Raw genomic sequence first — 17222 nt, forward strand, 5'->3', positions numbered from 1 at the left:
CAGGGTTCCACCCCCAGTACTACAAAAAATAAAAATTAAAATTAAAATTAAAAATAAAAAGGTCTTGGGTGCAGTTCAGTGGTAGACCACTCTTGGGTTGGTCCCCAGTACCCACCCCCCAAAAAAGGAAAGAAAATTCTGGTTTGCAGTGCTTATGTGTATGAGTCTTAAGAGAATGAATTCTCTTTGCATGTCCAAACCTTCCGCAAATGTTTTTATTTCATCAATAAGATGCTTAATCCTTTAAATTTAATGAATCTAGCAAAGAAGAGATCATGTTTCTAAACAACATGTAAAAAACAAGGGAGAATGTGCCAGCCTGTCTTATGACCAAGTATTTATAGTAAATCTATTTATAATGGTCCAACAGGGGAATGGAGATCCTAAATATAAATGAAAATTCTGAGACTTGCATGTGCTAATAATCCTTAGCAGTTGAAAACTTCATTGCTGTCCTAGAAGATATAACAAAAGGTAAAAATGTCTTTGGTATGTGCTGTACTAAAACTGCAATGTTCTTTTAAAGCATTTAGATATTGCCTAATAAAATGCTGGCTTTCAGTACTGCAATACATGCTGTATTGAGAGTACAGTTAGCCTGATAACAGGTTTTAGTGTTGACTAAGTAAAATGTTATTTTCAGCATAACTCTCAGTGTGTGTAGGAAACGCATTCTTTTCAGCAAGTGCTATAATCACTGCGAAACCCTCAGAGGCCACATCAAAGTAGATCAGCGTGAGCGTTTTCAGTGTTACAATGTCCTGACCCAAGTCTTATTTGAAAAACTGTCTTCTTGACTAAGCTTTAAGTAAATGGCTACTCATAGGAACTTCTAATTTATGCTAAATCTATGGCAGTCCAAAAAAATGTTTTATGCTTATGGAAAAGTTTTTAAATGAGTATTTTGTTTTCCAAATGTTTTATTTTCTTCATATATTAGTCCTGTCAATTTTCTAATTTTCTGGATTTCGTGTACAATTTCAGGTGGTTGATAATATTTTCTCAATTGGAAAAATATTTTTAACTCATTTTGATTTTAAATTAAGCCTGTTTGAGTAATGGATAATTACACCAGTGATGAAGACACAGACGATGACTTTGATACCCAGCTCAGTATTGAGCAGAGTTTACAGGATATTTACAAGCCAGGGACAACACGGTGTACACCTGACGAGAGGTAACGGCTCCCTCATTGGTGACGCAGTATCTGTCTCCCTCCTAAGCCCGTACTGGGTATGGGACCCAGGGCCTCATCTTTACTAAAGTAGCCACTCAGCTACTACCCTCTCCCCAGCTGTCACTGAAATATGACTAAAATATGATGCCTGACCAGACAAGATTTAAACTTGAAACCAGAAGAAATGAATGAAGTTTCCAGTGGACTAGAGAAGAACTCTAATAACGTGTGTGTGTGTGTGTGTGTGTGTGTGTGTGTTTCTGGAGACTGAACCCCGGGGCTTTCTACCATGGAGCTGCACCCCCAGCAGCCTATTAAAAGCTTTCTATTAAGCCTCAGTCATTGCATCAGTTGATCCCTGATTCTCCTGCCTTTGCTTTTGCCTTTTGGTTTACACAAGACATTCATTCGTTTTCTCCTCGGTTTTGGAATTACATTCTTTTTTTTTTTTTTTTCCTCTGCAGCTTCCATTCCTTTCTGAGTGCTGACTATAAGAAGATAATTGAAACAATAGAGACAGTTAAGTACTCTTCCTATTGTCCCTTCAACTGTGGTGAGACATGATGCCGACAACTGGGAGACTCTCTCCTCTATGCTCAGGAAGCCTAGAAGCAGGTTCTTGCCAAGGCTGAGTGCTATGGAGGTCCTCAGCTGGTTGTCCAGAGTGGGATGTGGCCTCTTCATGGAGTAAATACCACAGTACAGCAAAGAGTCCTCGGGTTCCCCTGCAGACAGAGCTGTTCTTCATGGGATAAGGCCTGGCTTGGGGATGGGGGGTGGTGTCGAATACTAAATGGCAGGCCGTCTGTCTGTGCCCTGAGGGTTTGTCTTTTAGAAAAGCTGGTACTCTGTTGTCTCATGTACTAGCATGGGTGGTGGAACTCAGAAGCGGTGTGTGTGCCAAATGTGAATCTGTTTTGATTTTTCTTGTTAATAGGTGAGGAAGATGTACTGTCACAGTTAACCAAGTACCAGTCTGCTTTTGATGAGGCTGATGGGACAGGCTGGACTCCTCTGCATAAGGCTGCAGCACAACTAAATAAGAACGTTTTAGAAATAACCCTGAAAGGTACACTCCCTTTTACTTTTCTTGATGCTTCTGAGAAATAAACTTGAAACTTTTTTTTAAAGCTGGGCATAGTGGCAGACATCTGTAGTCCTACTACTTGGGAGGCTAAGACCGGAGGACCACAGGCTCAAGGACAGCCTCAGCAACTTAAGTGAGACTCTCAGGAACTTAGCAAGACCCTGTTTCAAAATAAAAAATGTAAAAAGGAGCCGGGCGTGGTGGCGCACGCTTGTAATCCCAGCATTCAGGAGGCTGAGCCCGAAGGATTGCGGTTTGCGGACAGCCTCAGCTACTTAGTGAAGCCCTCTGCAACTCAGTGAGACCTGGTTTCAAAATAAAGACTAAAAAATAGGGCAGGGGGTGTAGCTCAGAGGTCGAATGCCCCTGGGTTCCATCCCCAGACACGCAAAAAAAAAAAAAAAAAAAAAGTAAAAAGGGCTGGGGGTGTAGCTCAGAGATAGAATGCCCAAGTTCAACCCCCAGTACCACACATGTGTGCCTATGTGTGCACACACACACACACACACACACACACACACACACACACACATTTATTTGTATATCTTAACCTGTGTGATATGAATTTATTTCAGCCTCAAAATCCAGTACGTGGGAACAAACCACCCACAATGGTGAAACGCCATTGTTCTTGGCTGTCAGCAGCTGCCTCTTAGAAAATGTCAGTTTTCTTCTTCTCAACGGCTGCAATCCAAACTCTAGGAATTTCGAAGGCAATTCTCCTCTTCTCACAGGTAAATGAACACTTCTCTGGAGAAGGGTCTGTGGCTCTGTCTCCTCCATGCCCTCGGGTTTCAAAGGCAGCTTTCTGTGCACAGTCTTAACGCTGTCCCTTTGGTCCCAACTGACTGAACCTGGGAACTGGACCCTCAAGAAACTTTCTAAAGACTGGTCTGTGAGATGGCCTGATGCAAAATCTCTTCCCAAGTAGGAGCAGCTTATTTTACCTGGTGCTTTAATAGAACCAGTAAGTTCTGCTGTAAGACATTTAAGAGGGGGTAGAGTCATGCAGCATGGCTGAAGGACAGGCAACTGCGATGGGAGGATTGGCTGCAACTGGTAAGAAGCAGGGAGGCGGGCCTCTGACGGCTCCTCCCTCTCGGCCTGCTGAGAAGGACTCCTCCCCAGCCCCTGGAGTTCTGGAGGTTCATTCTCTGGCTATCTTCTACAGGGTCTCTGGACCAGAAACATTAGGTGGAAGTGGGAGTACCAGGTTGAAAACACTAGAGGAATTAAGCAAACAGACTGAGATGCCCCCTCTGCCTCTCTCCCCTTAGGAGGCATTTTCCACCATGACCCCAGAATGTAGGTGGCCTTGTCTTTGCTCTCCCAGAAGAGGCTTCTCTGGAGAATTTGACCAGCCCAGGAAGAAAGATCTAATGGCAGCAACATTGGGGGCTCCCCAACAAATAGCCCAAGCATAGCAACCTGGACTGAAGACCACAGTCCACAAGCCCCACACGCTGCTTAGAATTCCCAGCCAGCCCTGTAGACCCCACTTCTTCCTTATGAGCAGCCAAGAACCATCCAAGGAAAGTCTTCAACAAAGAGAAATAAGCAACTTGAGGAAGCAGATTATTTAGGAAAGATAAAATGTAAAGGGAAATTATCGTTGATTTTCCTAGAAAACTTAATGAAGAACAGAATACTAAAAAAGCAAAACAAAAAAATCAACAAAAATATTAAAGTAGAAATAAAAGATGTTCAAAACGATTCTGAAAGATGAAGTTTAAAAAAATTCCAGAAGAAAATAAGAAATGGCCGGGCGTGGTGGCGCACACTTGTACTCCCCGCGCTTGGGAGGCGGAGACAGGAGGATCACGCTGGTTCAAAGCCAGCCACGCTGGCTTAGGAGACCCTGTTTCCAAATTTTAAAAATACATAAAAAATAGTTATGGGAGTGTAGCCCAGAGGTAGAAGGGTTTCCAGGAACCCCAGTACCACCCCCCCCCCCAAAAAAAGAAAGAAAGAAGGAAAAGAAAAGAAATGGAAAATAGGAAAGAAGAGAAACAACAAAATTAGAAGAAAAAAAATCCAAGAAAAGCATCATGTGAATAGCAAGAACGATAGACTGCGGCACACGTACAATCCCAGCTACTGGGGAGGCTGAGGCTGGAGGGTCACAAGTTTGGGGCCAGCCTGGGCAACTTAGCAAGACCCTCTTCAAGATAAAAATAAGTAGAGCTGGGGATGGAGCACCCTGGATTTAATCACTAGAATAGAAAGAGAGGAGAGAGAGGGAGGGGAGACAAGCACACACAAATAGACATGATGGAGGCACTATATCATCAATGAAATAAGTCAAAATGACGTTAAATGAGGGCCATGTTTTACCAACATGACATGGCACACAGTGTCACCTCAGGGAATTAAAACAGGCGCTACACGCCCAGCACTGTTTTCCAGTCTTAGCAATTCAAGCACTTTCATGACACATTATAAATGGTTCTAAACATAATTTATACCAGGAATTTGATAAGACTCCACATGCATTTGGTGCCAATAACTAGCAAATGAATAGTGAGATGAGTAATTTGGCTGTTTTAAGATCTTGAGAGACTGAATCATTGTGCAAGTGGGAATAGAGAGTATAAGTACAAAAAAAAGCCAGTTGTTACAGAAGTTTTCTTAACAAAATGTGATCAAAAATAATTTCCAAAAAAAGTAACATATATAGAATTAAATGCCTGGATAGATACAAAAATGTTAAAAAAGAAAATCTCAAAGAGTACAGCGTAGTTATGAGTCTTTTTTCCCTTTTCTGCATATATACTCTAAGTTCACTGAACATCAAAATTTTTATTATAATAAGTACTTTTAAAAAGACCTACATGGTCACTGGGAACAAAGCAAAACTTCCATAAATTTCTGAGAGAGAAAAAGTGGGGAAATGTCATATACAAAACATTATAAGTTAGAATGGCTTCAGACTTCTGAAGAGTAACTAAATCTTTGATGAAATTGGTGGAGAACAGCTTCACAAATTCTGAAGGAACACTGTTTTCAACTTAAAATTCTGTATTTAAGCAAACTATTTAATCTAAAAGTTTAGCAAGGTGTGGTGGCACATGCCTATAATTCCAGTACTTGCGAGGCTGAGACTGGAGGTTTGCAGGTGTAAGTACAACCTCAGCAAGTAATGAGACTCTCATCAACCTAAGGAGACTCTGTTTCAAAATAATAAAATAAAATAAAATAGGGTTGGGGTGTAGCTTGGAGGTAGAATGCCTCTGGGTTCAATCCCTAGTACTACACAGTAACACATATACACACACACACACAAAAAAAATCTGAAAATTTTAGAACAAAAGCATAGACACAAGAAGATCTCAAAAGCTTTGATCTCTCACACAGTTAATGTATGAAGGTGATGAAGGTATGAATGTATGAAGGTGATAATGGAACAAATTTTCTGCCAACGTGGAGTAAACTCCACTCTTGCTGGGATCCAAGAAACAGAAGGTCCAACACAAATGGTAGGCAAGTGAGAGCCCCAAGATGGTATGGCACAACAATCCTAGGGTCACACGTTCAGGCACTGGGTTCCAGACTGAAACAGCTCAGGAGGTCCAGGTAGATGTTCCTTCAGAAAATGATGAGATTGGAATTCACGTCTTGAAAGGAGATTTAGACAGAGATTGCCTATGCCTGAGCACCACCCTGGGTTTGATGCCCAGCAACACCAAAGGAAAAAAAAAAAAGGAAAAGAAACTAAGCAAATGAAATGTAAGATAAGTAGATAAGTACTAGAGAAAATAAAAGATGTTCAGGAAAGGAAACATAAATATGGTCCAGTTTTTTAATCAAAATAAGGTAAATATTTATCTAACAAAAATTATGCTTTAAAAATGAAAGGATAATAAAAATGTGTATGTATGGTGGACATAGGAGAAAAATCTTACCTTTCCATAATAAGTCAAATTATACTAAAACCAAAAATAAATAAATACATAAATAAATAAAGCAATATAAGCAGGCTCTTTAGGAATATTAACATTAGATTACAAAGAATGAGATAAAAGATGCTCTGGGGAAGGGGAAAGAGATTTGAAAAGAGTATAGAAATCTGTAGTAATTGGACTTTTAAGTCCTCCATGTGTATAACTTGTATCAAGTTAAAAATAAATAAATAAAATAAAATGTTAAAGACACCAGTAAGCCAGGCATGGTAGCACACACCTGTAATCTCAGTACTTGGGAGGCTGAGACAGGAGGATCAAAGGATCGAAGCTAGCTTCAGCAACCTAGCAAGATCTGCAGTAATTTATTTCAAAATAAAAGATCCTAGTCGGGCGTGGTGGCGCACGCTTGTAATCCCCGCGCTTGGGAGGAGACAGGAGGATCGTGCAGGTTCGTAGCCAGCCATGCTGGCTGAAGAGACCCTGTTTCAAAAATATAAAATAGGTCTGGGAGCGTAGCCCGGAGGTAAAAGGGCTTCCAGGAACCCCAGTACCACAAATAAATAAATAAATAAATAAATAAATAAATAAATAAATAAATGAATGAATGAATAAATAAAACCCTATTCCAAAAAGAAAAGAAAAGAAATAGGGATGGGGTATAGCTTGGAGGTAGAATGCCCCTGTGTTTCATACTCCCTGGTGCAAAATGAGAGAGAGGAGAAAGAAGAAAGGGAAGAGGGGAGAAGAGATAGAGTAAGGGAAGGGAAGAGATTGAGACCAGGACAGGGTATTACTGAAAATTGGGATTTGGATCTCATCCTGGTTTATCACAAAGTGCTCTAAGGCTCTGCATTTGTTGAAAAAAATGTTAACAGAAACACCTTTTCCAAGAAAGCAGCTCATAAGCTATACAGCACTAAAATGCATAGATAGTGTAAGATAGTGAAAAGAACTCTTTTGAGCTGGGTGTGGTGGCAAGTGCCTATAATCTCCAGTTCCATTCATTTCCCTGTAAATGACATAATTTTGCTCCTCTTTATGGCTGAATAAAATTCCATTATGTACATTTCCCATAGTTTTGTAATCCACTCAACTGTTGATGGACATCTTGGCTGGTTCCATAGTTTGGAAATTGTGAACTGTGCAGCTATGAACAAAGATACACATGCATTAGTTTGGTAGTTTGGTTTCCATTCTTTTGTGTAGATACGCAGAACTGGTATTGCTGGGACATATGGTAGGTTCATTCCATTCTTCTGAGGATCTTCCATATTGTTTTCCAAAGTGGTTGCACTAATTTGTAATCCTACCAATAATGTTTTAGAGTTCCCACTTCTCCACATCCTTGCCAGCATCTGTTGTTGTGTTTTATTTTTTTAAGATTTAAAGAAGTTTATTAAAAAGATAGAAATACAGAAAATAGTTACAGCCCCATGCCAGAATGGCATGGGGGGAGGGTGGTCCGGGCCAATTCACCCTCACCCTGTTGCTGTGTTTTTAAATGACTGTCATTCTAGTTGGAGTTGCATGAAATCTCAGGGTAGTTTTGATTTGCATCTGATTGCTACTGATATTGAACATTTTTTCATACATTTATCAGCCATTTGAATTTCTTTTTTGTGAAGTGTCTATTTAGTTCACTTGCCCATTGTTTTAAATTGGGTTGTTTTCTTAGTGCTGAGTTTCTTGAGTTCTCTGTATATTCTAGATTTAGTCTTCTATCAGAGGAATAGTTGGCAAAAATTTTCTCCCATTCTATCAGCTCTCTGTTGAGGTTATTGATAATTTTCTTTGCTTTACAGAAGCTCTTCAGTTTAATGCAATCCCACACATTGACCCACCTTTTAGTTTCTTTTACCTTTAGAGTCTTGTTGAGTTTGTACCTGTGCCTATGTGTTGCAGTACTGGGCCTATGCCCTCTTAAAGGAGCTGCAAGGTCTCTGGTCTGATTTCCAAGTCTTTGATCCAACTTGAATTGACTCTTGCACAGGGTGAGAAAGTGGAATTTATTTGTTTTTTTATATGGTTAACCAGTTTTGCCAACACCATTTGTTGAAGAGGCTATCTTTTTCCCAGTGTATATTTTTGGCCCCTCTGCCAAAAATCAATTTGTTTCTGAGTCTTCTATTTTGCTTCATTGGTCTATGTGTCTGTTTTTTATGACAGTACCATGCTCTTTTTATTACTATGACTTTGTAGTATAGTTTGAAGTCAGGTATTGTGATGCCTCCTGCATGGTTTTTGTTGCTGAGAACTACTTTGGCTATTCTGGGTTTTTTGTTGTTCCAAATGAATTTAAGGACTGATTTTTCTATGTTTATGAGGAATGATCTTGGTAATTTAATGGGTATTGTGTTGAATCTGTAGATCACTTTTGGAAAAATGGCCATTTTGATGATATTTATTCTGCCTATCCAAGAACATGGAAGATCTTTCCATCTTCTAAGGTCGATTTCTTTTTTTAGTGTTTTATAACTTCTTTGTAGAGGTCTTTTACCTCCTTAGGTTTATTCCTAAGTTGTTTTTGTGTGTGTGGGGTATCCTGAGTGGAAGCATTTTCTGGATTTCTTTTTCAGTGGATTTGTGGTTAGCATACAGGAAAGCTTCTGATTTTTTTAAGATTGATTTTGTATCCAGACACTGCTGAATTTGTGATCAGTTCTATAAGCCTTTCGGTTACGTTTGTTGGGTCGCAGTTTTGATTTACTTCTGAAGAAGCTTCAAGTACTTTCAGGATTGTACTATTAGGTTCTCATTTTCTTGATAAAATAAAGATGATAAATGAAGTTTTGGGGGGGATCTTGGGGATGGAATCCGAGGGCATTCTACCACCAAGCTATACCACCAACCCTATTTTAATCTTTTATTTTGAAACAGAATTTCACTAAGTTGTGAAGGGCCTAAGTTGCTGAGGCTGGTCTTGGTGTCACATAACTTCCCTAATATTGCTATGATGCAAGGACTTAATGTTCCTTTACTATGCTAAAAGGATGGTTAGTTTCTTTAACTTGAATCCACAATCCTCCTGTCTCAGCCTCCTAAGAACTGGAATTACAAGTGTGTGCCATCACACCCATATAAATAAAATTTTTATATGTATCAACCAGTAAGCAGACAATAGCCAATGAATATTAATCATGCATTAAAAGACACCAAGATGCCGGGCGTGGTGGCGCACGCTTGTAATCCCCGTGCTTGGGAGGCAGAGACAGGAGGATCGTGCTGGTTCGGAGCCAGCCTTGCTGGTTTAAGAGACCCTGTTTCCATATAAAGTTAAAAAATAGGTGTGGGAGTGTAGCCCGGAGGTAGAAGGGCTTCCAGGAACCCCAGTACCACCAAAAAAAAAAAAAAAGACACCAAGAAGCACAGTGATGCAAATAGCATTTGCTATGTCTTTATGTTTCCTACACACACAATGCTGGAATGTGTCAGTAGATAGGAAGAGCTCCTTAAAAATCTGATGTACACTAGCTGAGATGGTTTTCTGGCTTTAATCCTGGTGAACATAATGTCCACCTCACTTCTAATTTCCCAGCTGTTCTGCGTGATTCCTACGACATGGCCAGCTTGCTGATCAGCTACGGAGCAGATGTCAACCTACGATGTGCCAATGAGAGGACAGCTCTCCATGAAGCAGCCAAACTAGGCAGACAGGACATGGTGAAGCTCCTGCTGGCTTCCGGGGCACACCCTGACCCACAGAGTTCCTATGGGTTCACTCCTCTTGCTCTTGCTGCCCAAAGTGGACACACTGAGGTCATGCAGTTTTTACTGCAGAAAGGCAAGCTTTTCTATAGTCAGTACACCAGAGTGCGTAGTGTGATTTTCTACTGCTCTCCTCTTGATGGAGAGCTTCACAATAATAGAAGAGTTTATTTGGGACCAAAATGAAAATTTGATAAAATTGTGTTCATGTTGGTTACTAACATGCCTCAAATAGATTCAATATTCTTAGTTGGTATCACATAACTTCCCTAAAATTGCTATGATGCAGGGACTTAATGTTCCTTTACTATGCTAAAAGGATGGTTATTTTCTTTAACTTTTTTTGTGTTGTCTTTTCTTAAAATCAAAATCTAAGCTCATGTAACATTTGTTGCTACTTATGTTGTCATGAGACAGTTTAATCTGTCATTAAACAGCTTTAAATGCTAGGAAATCTTTCCTAATTTCTTCACTTTGGGCCAGTTTTGTTTTTTTGTTTTGTTTTGTTTTGTTTTGTTTGTGGTACTGGGGTTCCTGGAAGCCCTTCCACCTCCGGGCTACACAGACCTATTTTACAATTTTTAAAAAATTTGGAAACAGGGTCTCTTAAGCCAGCGCGGCTGGCTTCGAACCTGCACAATCCTCCTGTCTCCGCCTCCCAAGCGCAGGGATTACAAGCGTGCGCCACTACACCCGGCGAGTTTTCTTCTTTAGTAATAACCATAACTCCAAGAGAAGGGGAGGATAATTAAGTACTTGGTACACAACAGGTATTAAGCTGTGTAAATTGTACCAGGTAATCCTTTAAAAATTCAGTGAAGAGCTGGGCATGGTGGCGCATGCGTGTAACCCCAGCATTGGGGAGGCCGAGACCAGAGGATTGTGGTTTACAGACAGCATCAGCTACTTAGTGAGGCCCTCCTCAACTTAGTGAGACCCTGTTTCAAAATAAAGAATTCAAAATAGGGCAGGGGGTGTAGCTCGGAGGTCGAATGCCCCTGGGTTCCATCCCCAGAGCCCTCCCAACACACACACACAATCAGTGAAGCAGGTATTAACTACATTTTGCACTTGAGTAAAGGTCAGGGATGGTACAAGTTATAACAGTAGCCATTTTAGATCCTGGTTTTACTGGACTGGACCCTTGGCTCAGAAAACTTTGGCATTTGTCTTTCACAAAACCTCCACTGTAAGATGAAGCAATAACAAAGAACTGAAAGATTTAATAAAGTTCCAATATTAAAAGTATCTTCTTGTTGGGCATGATGAGAGGCTGAGACCGAGGATCACAGGTTTGCAGCCAGCCTCGGCTAATTAATGAGGCCCTCTGCAACTTAGTGAGACTGTTTCAAAATAAAGAATAAAAAAAAATTAGGGCTGAGGGTATAGTTTGGAGGTAAAATGCCTATGGGTTCAATCTCCAGTATAACACACACACACACACACACACACACACACACACACACACACATACACACACACACACTACCTTTTTCATTCTATGTCCACAAGCCTTATTTCTTTATTAACATATGGTATGGTCCTGGTCTCCAGTATGCTAGATGGCAGGATTCCCTGTATTTAAGAACAACCCTGTGCTTTGGAGACTTACCTAATCTTTCCTATGGGATGCTTGTTTCTAACCAATGACTTTAAAACATTTTAAGCAAGATGCTTTACATGAGTGATAAATGCCTGAAGTTATTAGCTAGAATAAGAAAAAGCAAACACTGGGATCTTTCACCTCCTAGAAAAGATTAATCTTTTTGTTGTTCCAGTACTGGAAATGAAACCCAGGCCTTGCACATGCTAGGAAAACAATCTGCCTCTGAGCTACACCCCTAGCCCTAGATGTAAAACTTTTTTAAGCAATAGGGTTTTAGGTAACCACTGTACCCTGATGACACTTAGAGAGTCTGTACTAAATTAGTCACTACATCTTTCTTTATGAGCTGTGAATGTGCTTAGAATGCTCTCCAGAACTATGTCAATCCAAATGCTACTCTTCCAGGACTGACCCAAACTCCTTTCTCTTCACCTCCCAGCTCCCCTCACAGCCCTACCCTAGAAGACATGTTGCTTACACCTGTAACTCTTCTCATCTGCCCAACTCACATGATACTTGGCATACAGGTACTTCAATTAATTTTAGCTATCAGCAACCTCTAACTTCAATTTATAACAATTAGTGTCTCTTACTCTGAACAGTCCCCTAAAAACAAGTTAAAACAAACAAATGTCACTTTCCACCAAAACATCATTAGATGGCACGGCGATACAGTTCAGTTTAATACCATTCTACATGTTAGCATGATATGAGTTAAGCAGGCTTTTGTAGGGTGGTCTAGAATTAAACCATTTTTTATAATAGTATTTCTACTGGAATTTTCAAGTTGCAAACAACTTATAAAATTATTATGAAAGCTAACCTAAAATTTAGAAACTGCTTCATAGAGAAGTACGTATTTTGTTTCTTTGATTCTTAGTACTTTGGTAGAGTAAGTGCTCACTCACTCCTTTTTGATGGTAGTAATACATTTTTGAGATTGGTTAAGCAATTGCAGTGGAAAATAATTTTGTATAACAAGACTCTCTCCTCTTAGGTGCCAACGCTCATGGCCAGGCTTCTGATTCTTCTTCCATCTTACTTGAAGCTGCTAGAGGAGGAAACCCAGACTCGGTAGCTCTCCTGCTAGAGCATGGAGCAGATGCCAACATCCCTAAGAATTCAGGCCACCTGCCTATTCACATAGCTGCTGACAGAGGACACTTATTGTAAGTCCAATTACATTATTGGAGACAGCCAGGCGTGGTGGTGCACCCTTGTAATCTCAGCATTTGGGAGACTGAGACAGGAGGATCCAGGTTCGCAGCCAGCCTCAGCTACTTGGTGAGGCCCTTTGAAACTCAGTGAGACCCTGTTCCAAAATAAAGAATAAAAAATAGGGCTAAGGATGCAGCTCAGAGGTAGAAAGCTCCTGGGTTCCATCCCCAGTACCGCAAAAAAAAAAAAAAAAAAAAAAAATTACATTATTGGAAATAATGGAAATAGTAATAGCAGCTTACATAAACTTCATATTCTTTTTCTCTAATCCAATAACTTTAAACACCTTATAAACTCTTGATCAGCTAGAAAGTGGTTTATTATCAGGGTCTTAGGCATATCAGAAGCCTTGGGTCTCAAATTACTGGGCACTTTGAATTCTTTCCCAGAGCTCTGAAGATGTTGCTTCCAGTTACAGACCTCAGTGCCATTAAGCGGAGTGGGATCAGCCCAGTCCACTGCGCAGCTGCAGGAGCACACTCTCAGTGTCTGGACCTGCTCATCCAAGCTGGATTTGATGTGAACTTCATGCTTGATCAGAGAATCCGTAAACACTATGACGATCAAAGGAAGTCAGCTTTGTATTTTGCTGTGTCAAATGGTGACCTCTCTTCAGTGAGGCTGCTTCTGAGTGCTGGAGCTCTGCCGAATCAAGACCCAGTTAACTGCCTGCAGATAGCCCTCAGGATGGGTAACTACGAGCTGATCAGCCTGCTGCTACGGCATGGGGCCAATGTCAACTACTTCTGCAGAGTTAACCCTCTGCACTTCCCATCAGCACTGCAATACACACTGAAAGATGAAGTCCTGCTCAGAATGCTGCTGAATTATGGGTATGACACAGAGCGGTGCTTTGATTGTCTTCATGGGGACAACGTTCATCCTTCCTATACTTTTGAAGGCTGGACATCTACAGTTATTAAAGATACTATGGTAAGTTCACAGTACTAGTTCTATTACCTTAACACAGTCATTGTCCATAGTCTTTGAACTATAGTAATAGACTCCACCCTCTCTTCAAAAGCAAATAGTTGTAAAGACTCTAGCATGGTAAATATATGACAAAATAACTATAATATAGAAAGATATAAAGGGTACTACAATAATTTAGAGAAAGAAATGACTTTACCTCAAACTGTCAGGGAGTTTCACAAATGAAGTTATACCTGACACAGGTTTTGGTTTATTTGCAGTACTGAATATTGAACCCAGGAGCATTCGACCTCTGAGCTACACTCCTAGCCCTATTTTTATTATTTTGAAACAGGGTCTTACTTCCAGAGTACTTAGCCTCACTAAGTAGCTGAGGCTGCCCACATACCTGTGAGCCTCCTGTCTCAGCCTCCCAGGTAGTAGGATTATAAGTGCCTGTCACCATGCCTGGCTTGAGACAGGTTTTAAAGACTGAATAGTCTGATATTACAGTTATATTTCTTTGAATGAGTTATCTGGCTGAAATGTTGCTGGATTCCTGATACCCACAACCCCTAGGTTTCTGGCTTTTTCTTTTAGCTCTAACAGTTGGATTAGTTTTCTTTCTGGTGAAAAAAGAATCAATTCTTTTTGAGACATCCCTTCCCCCTTTTGAAACATTTTCTCACACCAATCCTCTGGTCTTCCCTCATCTAATTGGTCACTGTTATGTTCTCCAACTTGAACTTTTCCCCTAGTTTTTCAAATGACTTCCACTTTTCAGGTCTCATTCCAAGCATCATCTCCTATAAATAAAGGCTAGAAGTAGATAACTTTCTAATTGGACAGCCTCGTGAGTTACAGAAAAAATTCCCACCCACATTCCAGCCAGAGGAAGGGAGGAGGAAGCCGCACGTCTTGCTCTTCTTAATGGTCTTTGGGGAATTGCACAGGATACTTCTTACTGACTAGAGCTTAATCAGGTGGGCACTAGCTACAAGTAAAGCTGGACAGGTAATCTTTATTGCAGATAGCCAGGTGACCAACCAAAGCAGTTAAGAGATGTTACATGACAATCTCTACCATTCTGCCATGACATCTTATATAATTCTGAATAGTAGTAAATATTTTTCCAAATGTTAAAGCTATGAGATCGAATGAGGAACTCAAGGCCTTGGTTCTTGACTAAGTCAGTGTTCATTTGATGACTATGCTGACCTTCAGATACTCAATGCTTTCCCTTTACTTTCTGCGTTTTCCTCAGTTCTGTGAAGTAATAACTCTGTCATGGCTTCAGCATCTCTCTGGAAAGGTTGTCCGAGTGATGCTTGATTACGTTGATCAAGTTCAGATCTGTTCAAAGCTGAAGGCTGTGCTTCAAAAACAGGGGCTCTGGTCAGAAATACATTCTATCTTGAGTGAGTATATTTCTTGTAGAAAATTGACCAAAATATGAATTGTATTATTTGTTTTTTTAGAATACTCTTCTCTTTTGGTTGAAACTTGACCTAAATAAACTAGAAAAATACTACTTAAAAAAAGCTACAGTTCATGACTACACTAATTTGTACTTATTTTTTAGTGGACAGAATCTGTAGGTAATTACTATATTTTTTAAACTATGGCTGTGAAAGAACACTATAGACACAGGAGTTAAAATCTGTGAAATGGCAATAAAAACAGGGACAAGGAAAAGCTAAGATCTAGATTATAGAGGGTACTGAACGACCCTTCTCTAAACAAAATTCTTTTAAAACAGCACCTTAATAAAATTAAGAATTTCTTTAATTTCATTTCACCCTAGATGGTGATCTTTGTTCTTAGCCTGACTTCATGGACAGAACTGGAGGCTAGTTGAGAGTTAAAGACTTTAGGTCTCACAGGCCAGATGCACAATTTATACATCTCTGGATTCCAACATGATGTGGCTCTTAAACCATATTTACACTAGGGGTTGCAATGCGAACTGAAAATTTTTCCCTGTTGATATTCCCATTTAGTCATAGCAAATACAAATCCCGGTGACTTAAATATCAAATACCTTTGCTAATCAAACCCTAAGATCACTAAACAATTCTTTTCTCTTTTGGCTAATAATATGCCTCTTGTTCATTTTAGCAAACCCTCGCACCCTAAAGCATCTGTGCCGCCTAAAGATCCGGAAGTGTATGGGGCGCTTACATTTGCGCTGCCCTGTCTTCATGTCATTTCTTCCATTACCCAATCGGCTAAAAGCTTATATACTTTACAAAGAATATGACCTTTATGGACAAGGGATTTTTACAGGAACCTGGTGATCCAACTATTCTTGAGGAAAAGGTATAATTTTACAGCTGTTTTTCTTAAAATTTGACTTGTCATGTGTAAGTCAAATTTTTTGCTTTACCTAGCAATTAAAAATGTCAATGTAGTCTACATTTTTAATTTTTAAAATCTTTTTACTTTTTTGTGGTACTGGGGATGGAACCCAGGAGTTTTCTACCTCCAGGCTACACCCTCAGACTCATTTTATGTTTTATTTGGAAACAGGATCTCATTAAGTTGCTGAGAGCCTGACCAGGCTGCTGAGGCTGACTTCAATCTATGATTATCCTGTCTCAGCTTCCCAAGCATTTGTGGTGGCACAAGCTTGTGCCACACCTGGCTAATCTTCATTTTTTAAACAATTGCTCTGAGCATAGCCTCTCAATGTATAAATGGCTATAATTCTAAAGGCAATTAAAAAAACCCCAATAAGTACAAATCTTAAGTAACTGAAATACACTAAGTTTTTGTTTTGTTTTTACAGTGCTAGAAATTAAATCCAGGGCCTCATGCACACTAGGGAAGCATTCTATCACTGAGCTAATAACCCCAGCCCTATGTGCCAGTTCCAATTCTGCACTGATCTTATACTAAGTGTACAAATCTAGTTTCCTTGTGCTCAAAATAACAGATGCCTTCTCTGACAATTCAAGGTAATTGTGTGTGTGTGTGTGTGTGTGTGATATATATATATATATATATATATATATATATATATATATATATATATACACACACACACACACTGGGGTTCCTGGAAGCCCTTCTACCCCCAGGCTATATTCCCAGACCTATTTTATATTTTTATTTGGAAACAGGGTCTCTTAAGCCAGTGAAGCTAGCTTTGAACCTGCACAATCCTTCGGTCTCTGCCTCCCAAGCGTGGGGATTACAGCATGCACCACCACGCCCGGCTATTCTTTTATTTTAATGAGAACATATATATCTTAGTGATTGGACAGACTATATACTGACCCAATTATATACCCTGAAAGTTAGATGTCCATGGGCAAAATACCAGCTTACTGTTTCTTTGTAATCAAGTAAAGAGACAGGAGAATTCAAATAACTTAAATAGAACTTTTAATTAAAATTTCATCTTTAATGAGAAACACATATCCCTTTTTTAACAAAGCCCTAGTTATGGCTTGCCATTATTTACCTAATGTAATCACGAAATGAAAATTAAAAGGGCTTTAGCCAGGCATGGTGGCGCACACTTGTAATCCTAGCATTCAGGAGGCTGAGACAGGAGGATTACGGTTAGTGAACAGCCTCAGCTACTTAGTGAGATTCTTTGCAACTCAGTGA

At 39.9% G+C, this 17222-nt stretch overlaps 1 protein-coding gene across 1 annotated transcript; it reads left to right on the forward strand.

Annotated features, from left to right (window-relative positions):
• Positions 1-1058: 1058 nt before the first annotated feature.
• Positions 1059-15904, forward strand: ASB14 (ankyrin repeat and SOCS box containing 14; the record flags this gene model as incomplete). Its single annotated transcript, XM_080715368.1, has 9 exons — positions 1059-1177; positions 1642-1730; positions 2106-2246; positions 2840-2998; positions 9702-9947; positions 12475-12646; positions 13085-13628; positions 14872-15025; positions 15726-15904. The coding sequence occupies 9 exons, from the start codon at positions 1059-1061 to the stop codon at positions 15902-15904; spliced, it is 1803 nt and encodes a 600-aa protein (XP_080571494.1).
• Positions 15905-17222: the final 1318 nt, after the last annotated feature.

This window comes from Muscardinus avellanarius, assembly GCF_963383645.1.
Source record: "Muscardinus avellanarius genome assembly, chromosome: 18".
Taxonomy (NCBI): domain Eukaryota; kingdom Metazoa; phylum Chordata; class Mammalia; order Rodentia; family Gliridae; genus Muscardinus; species Muscardinus avellanarius.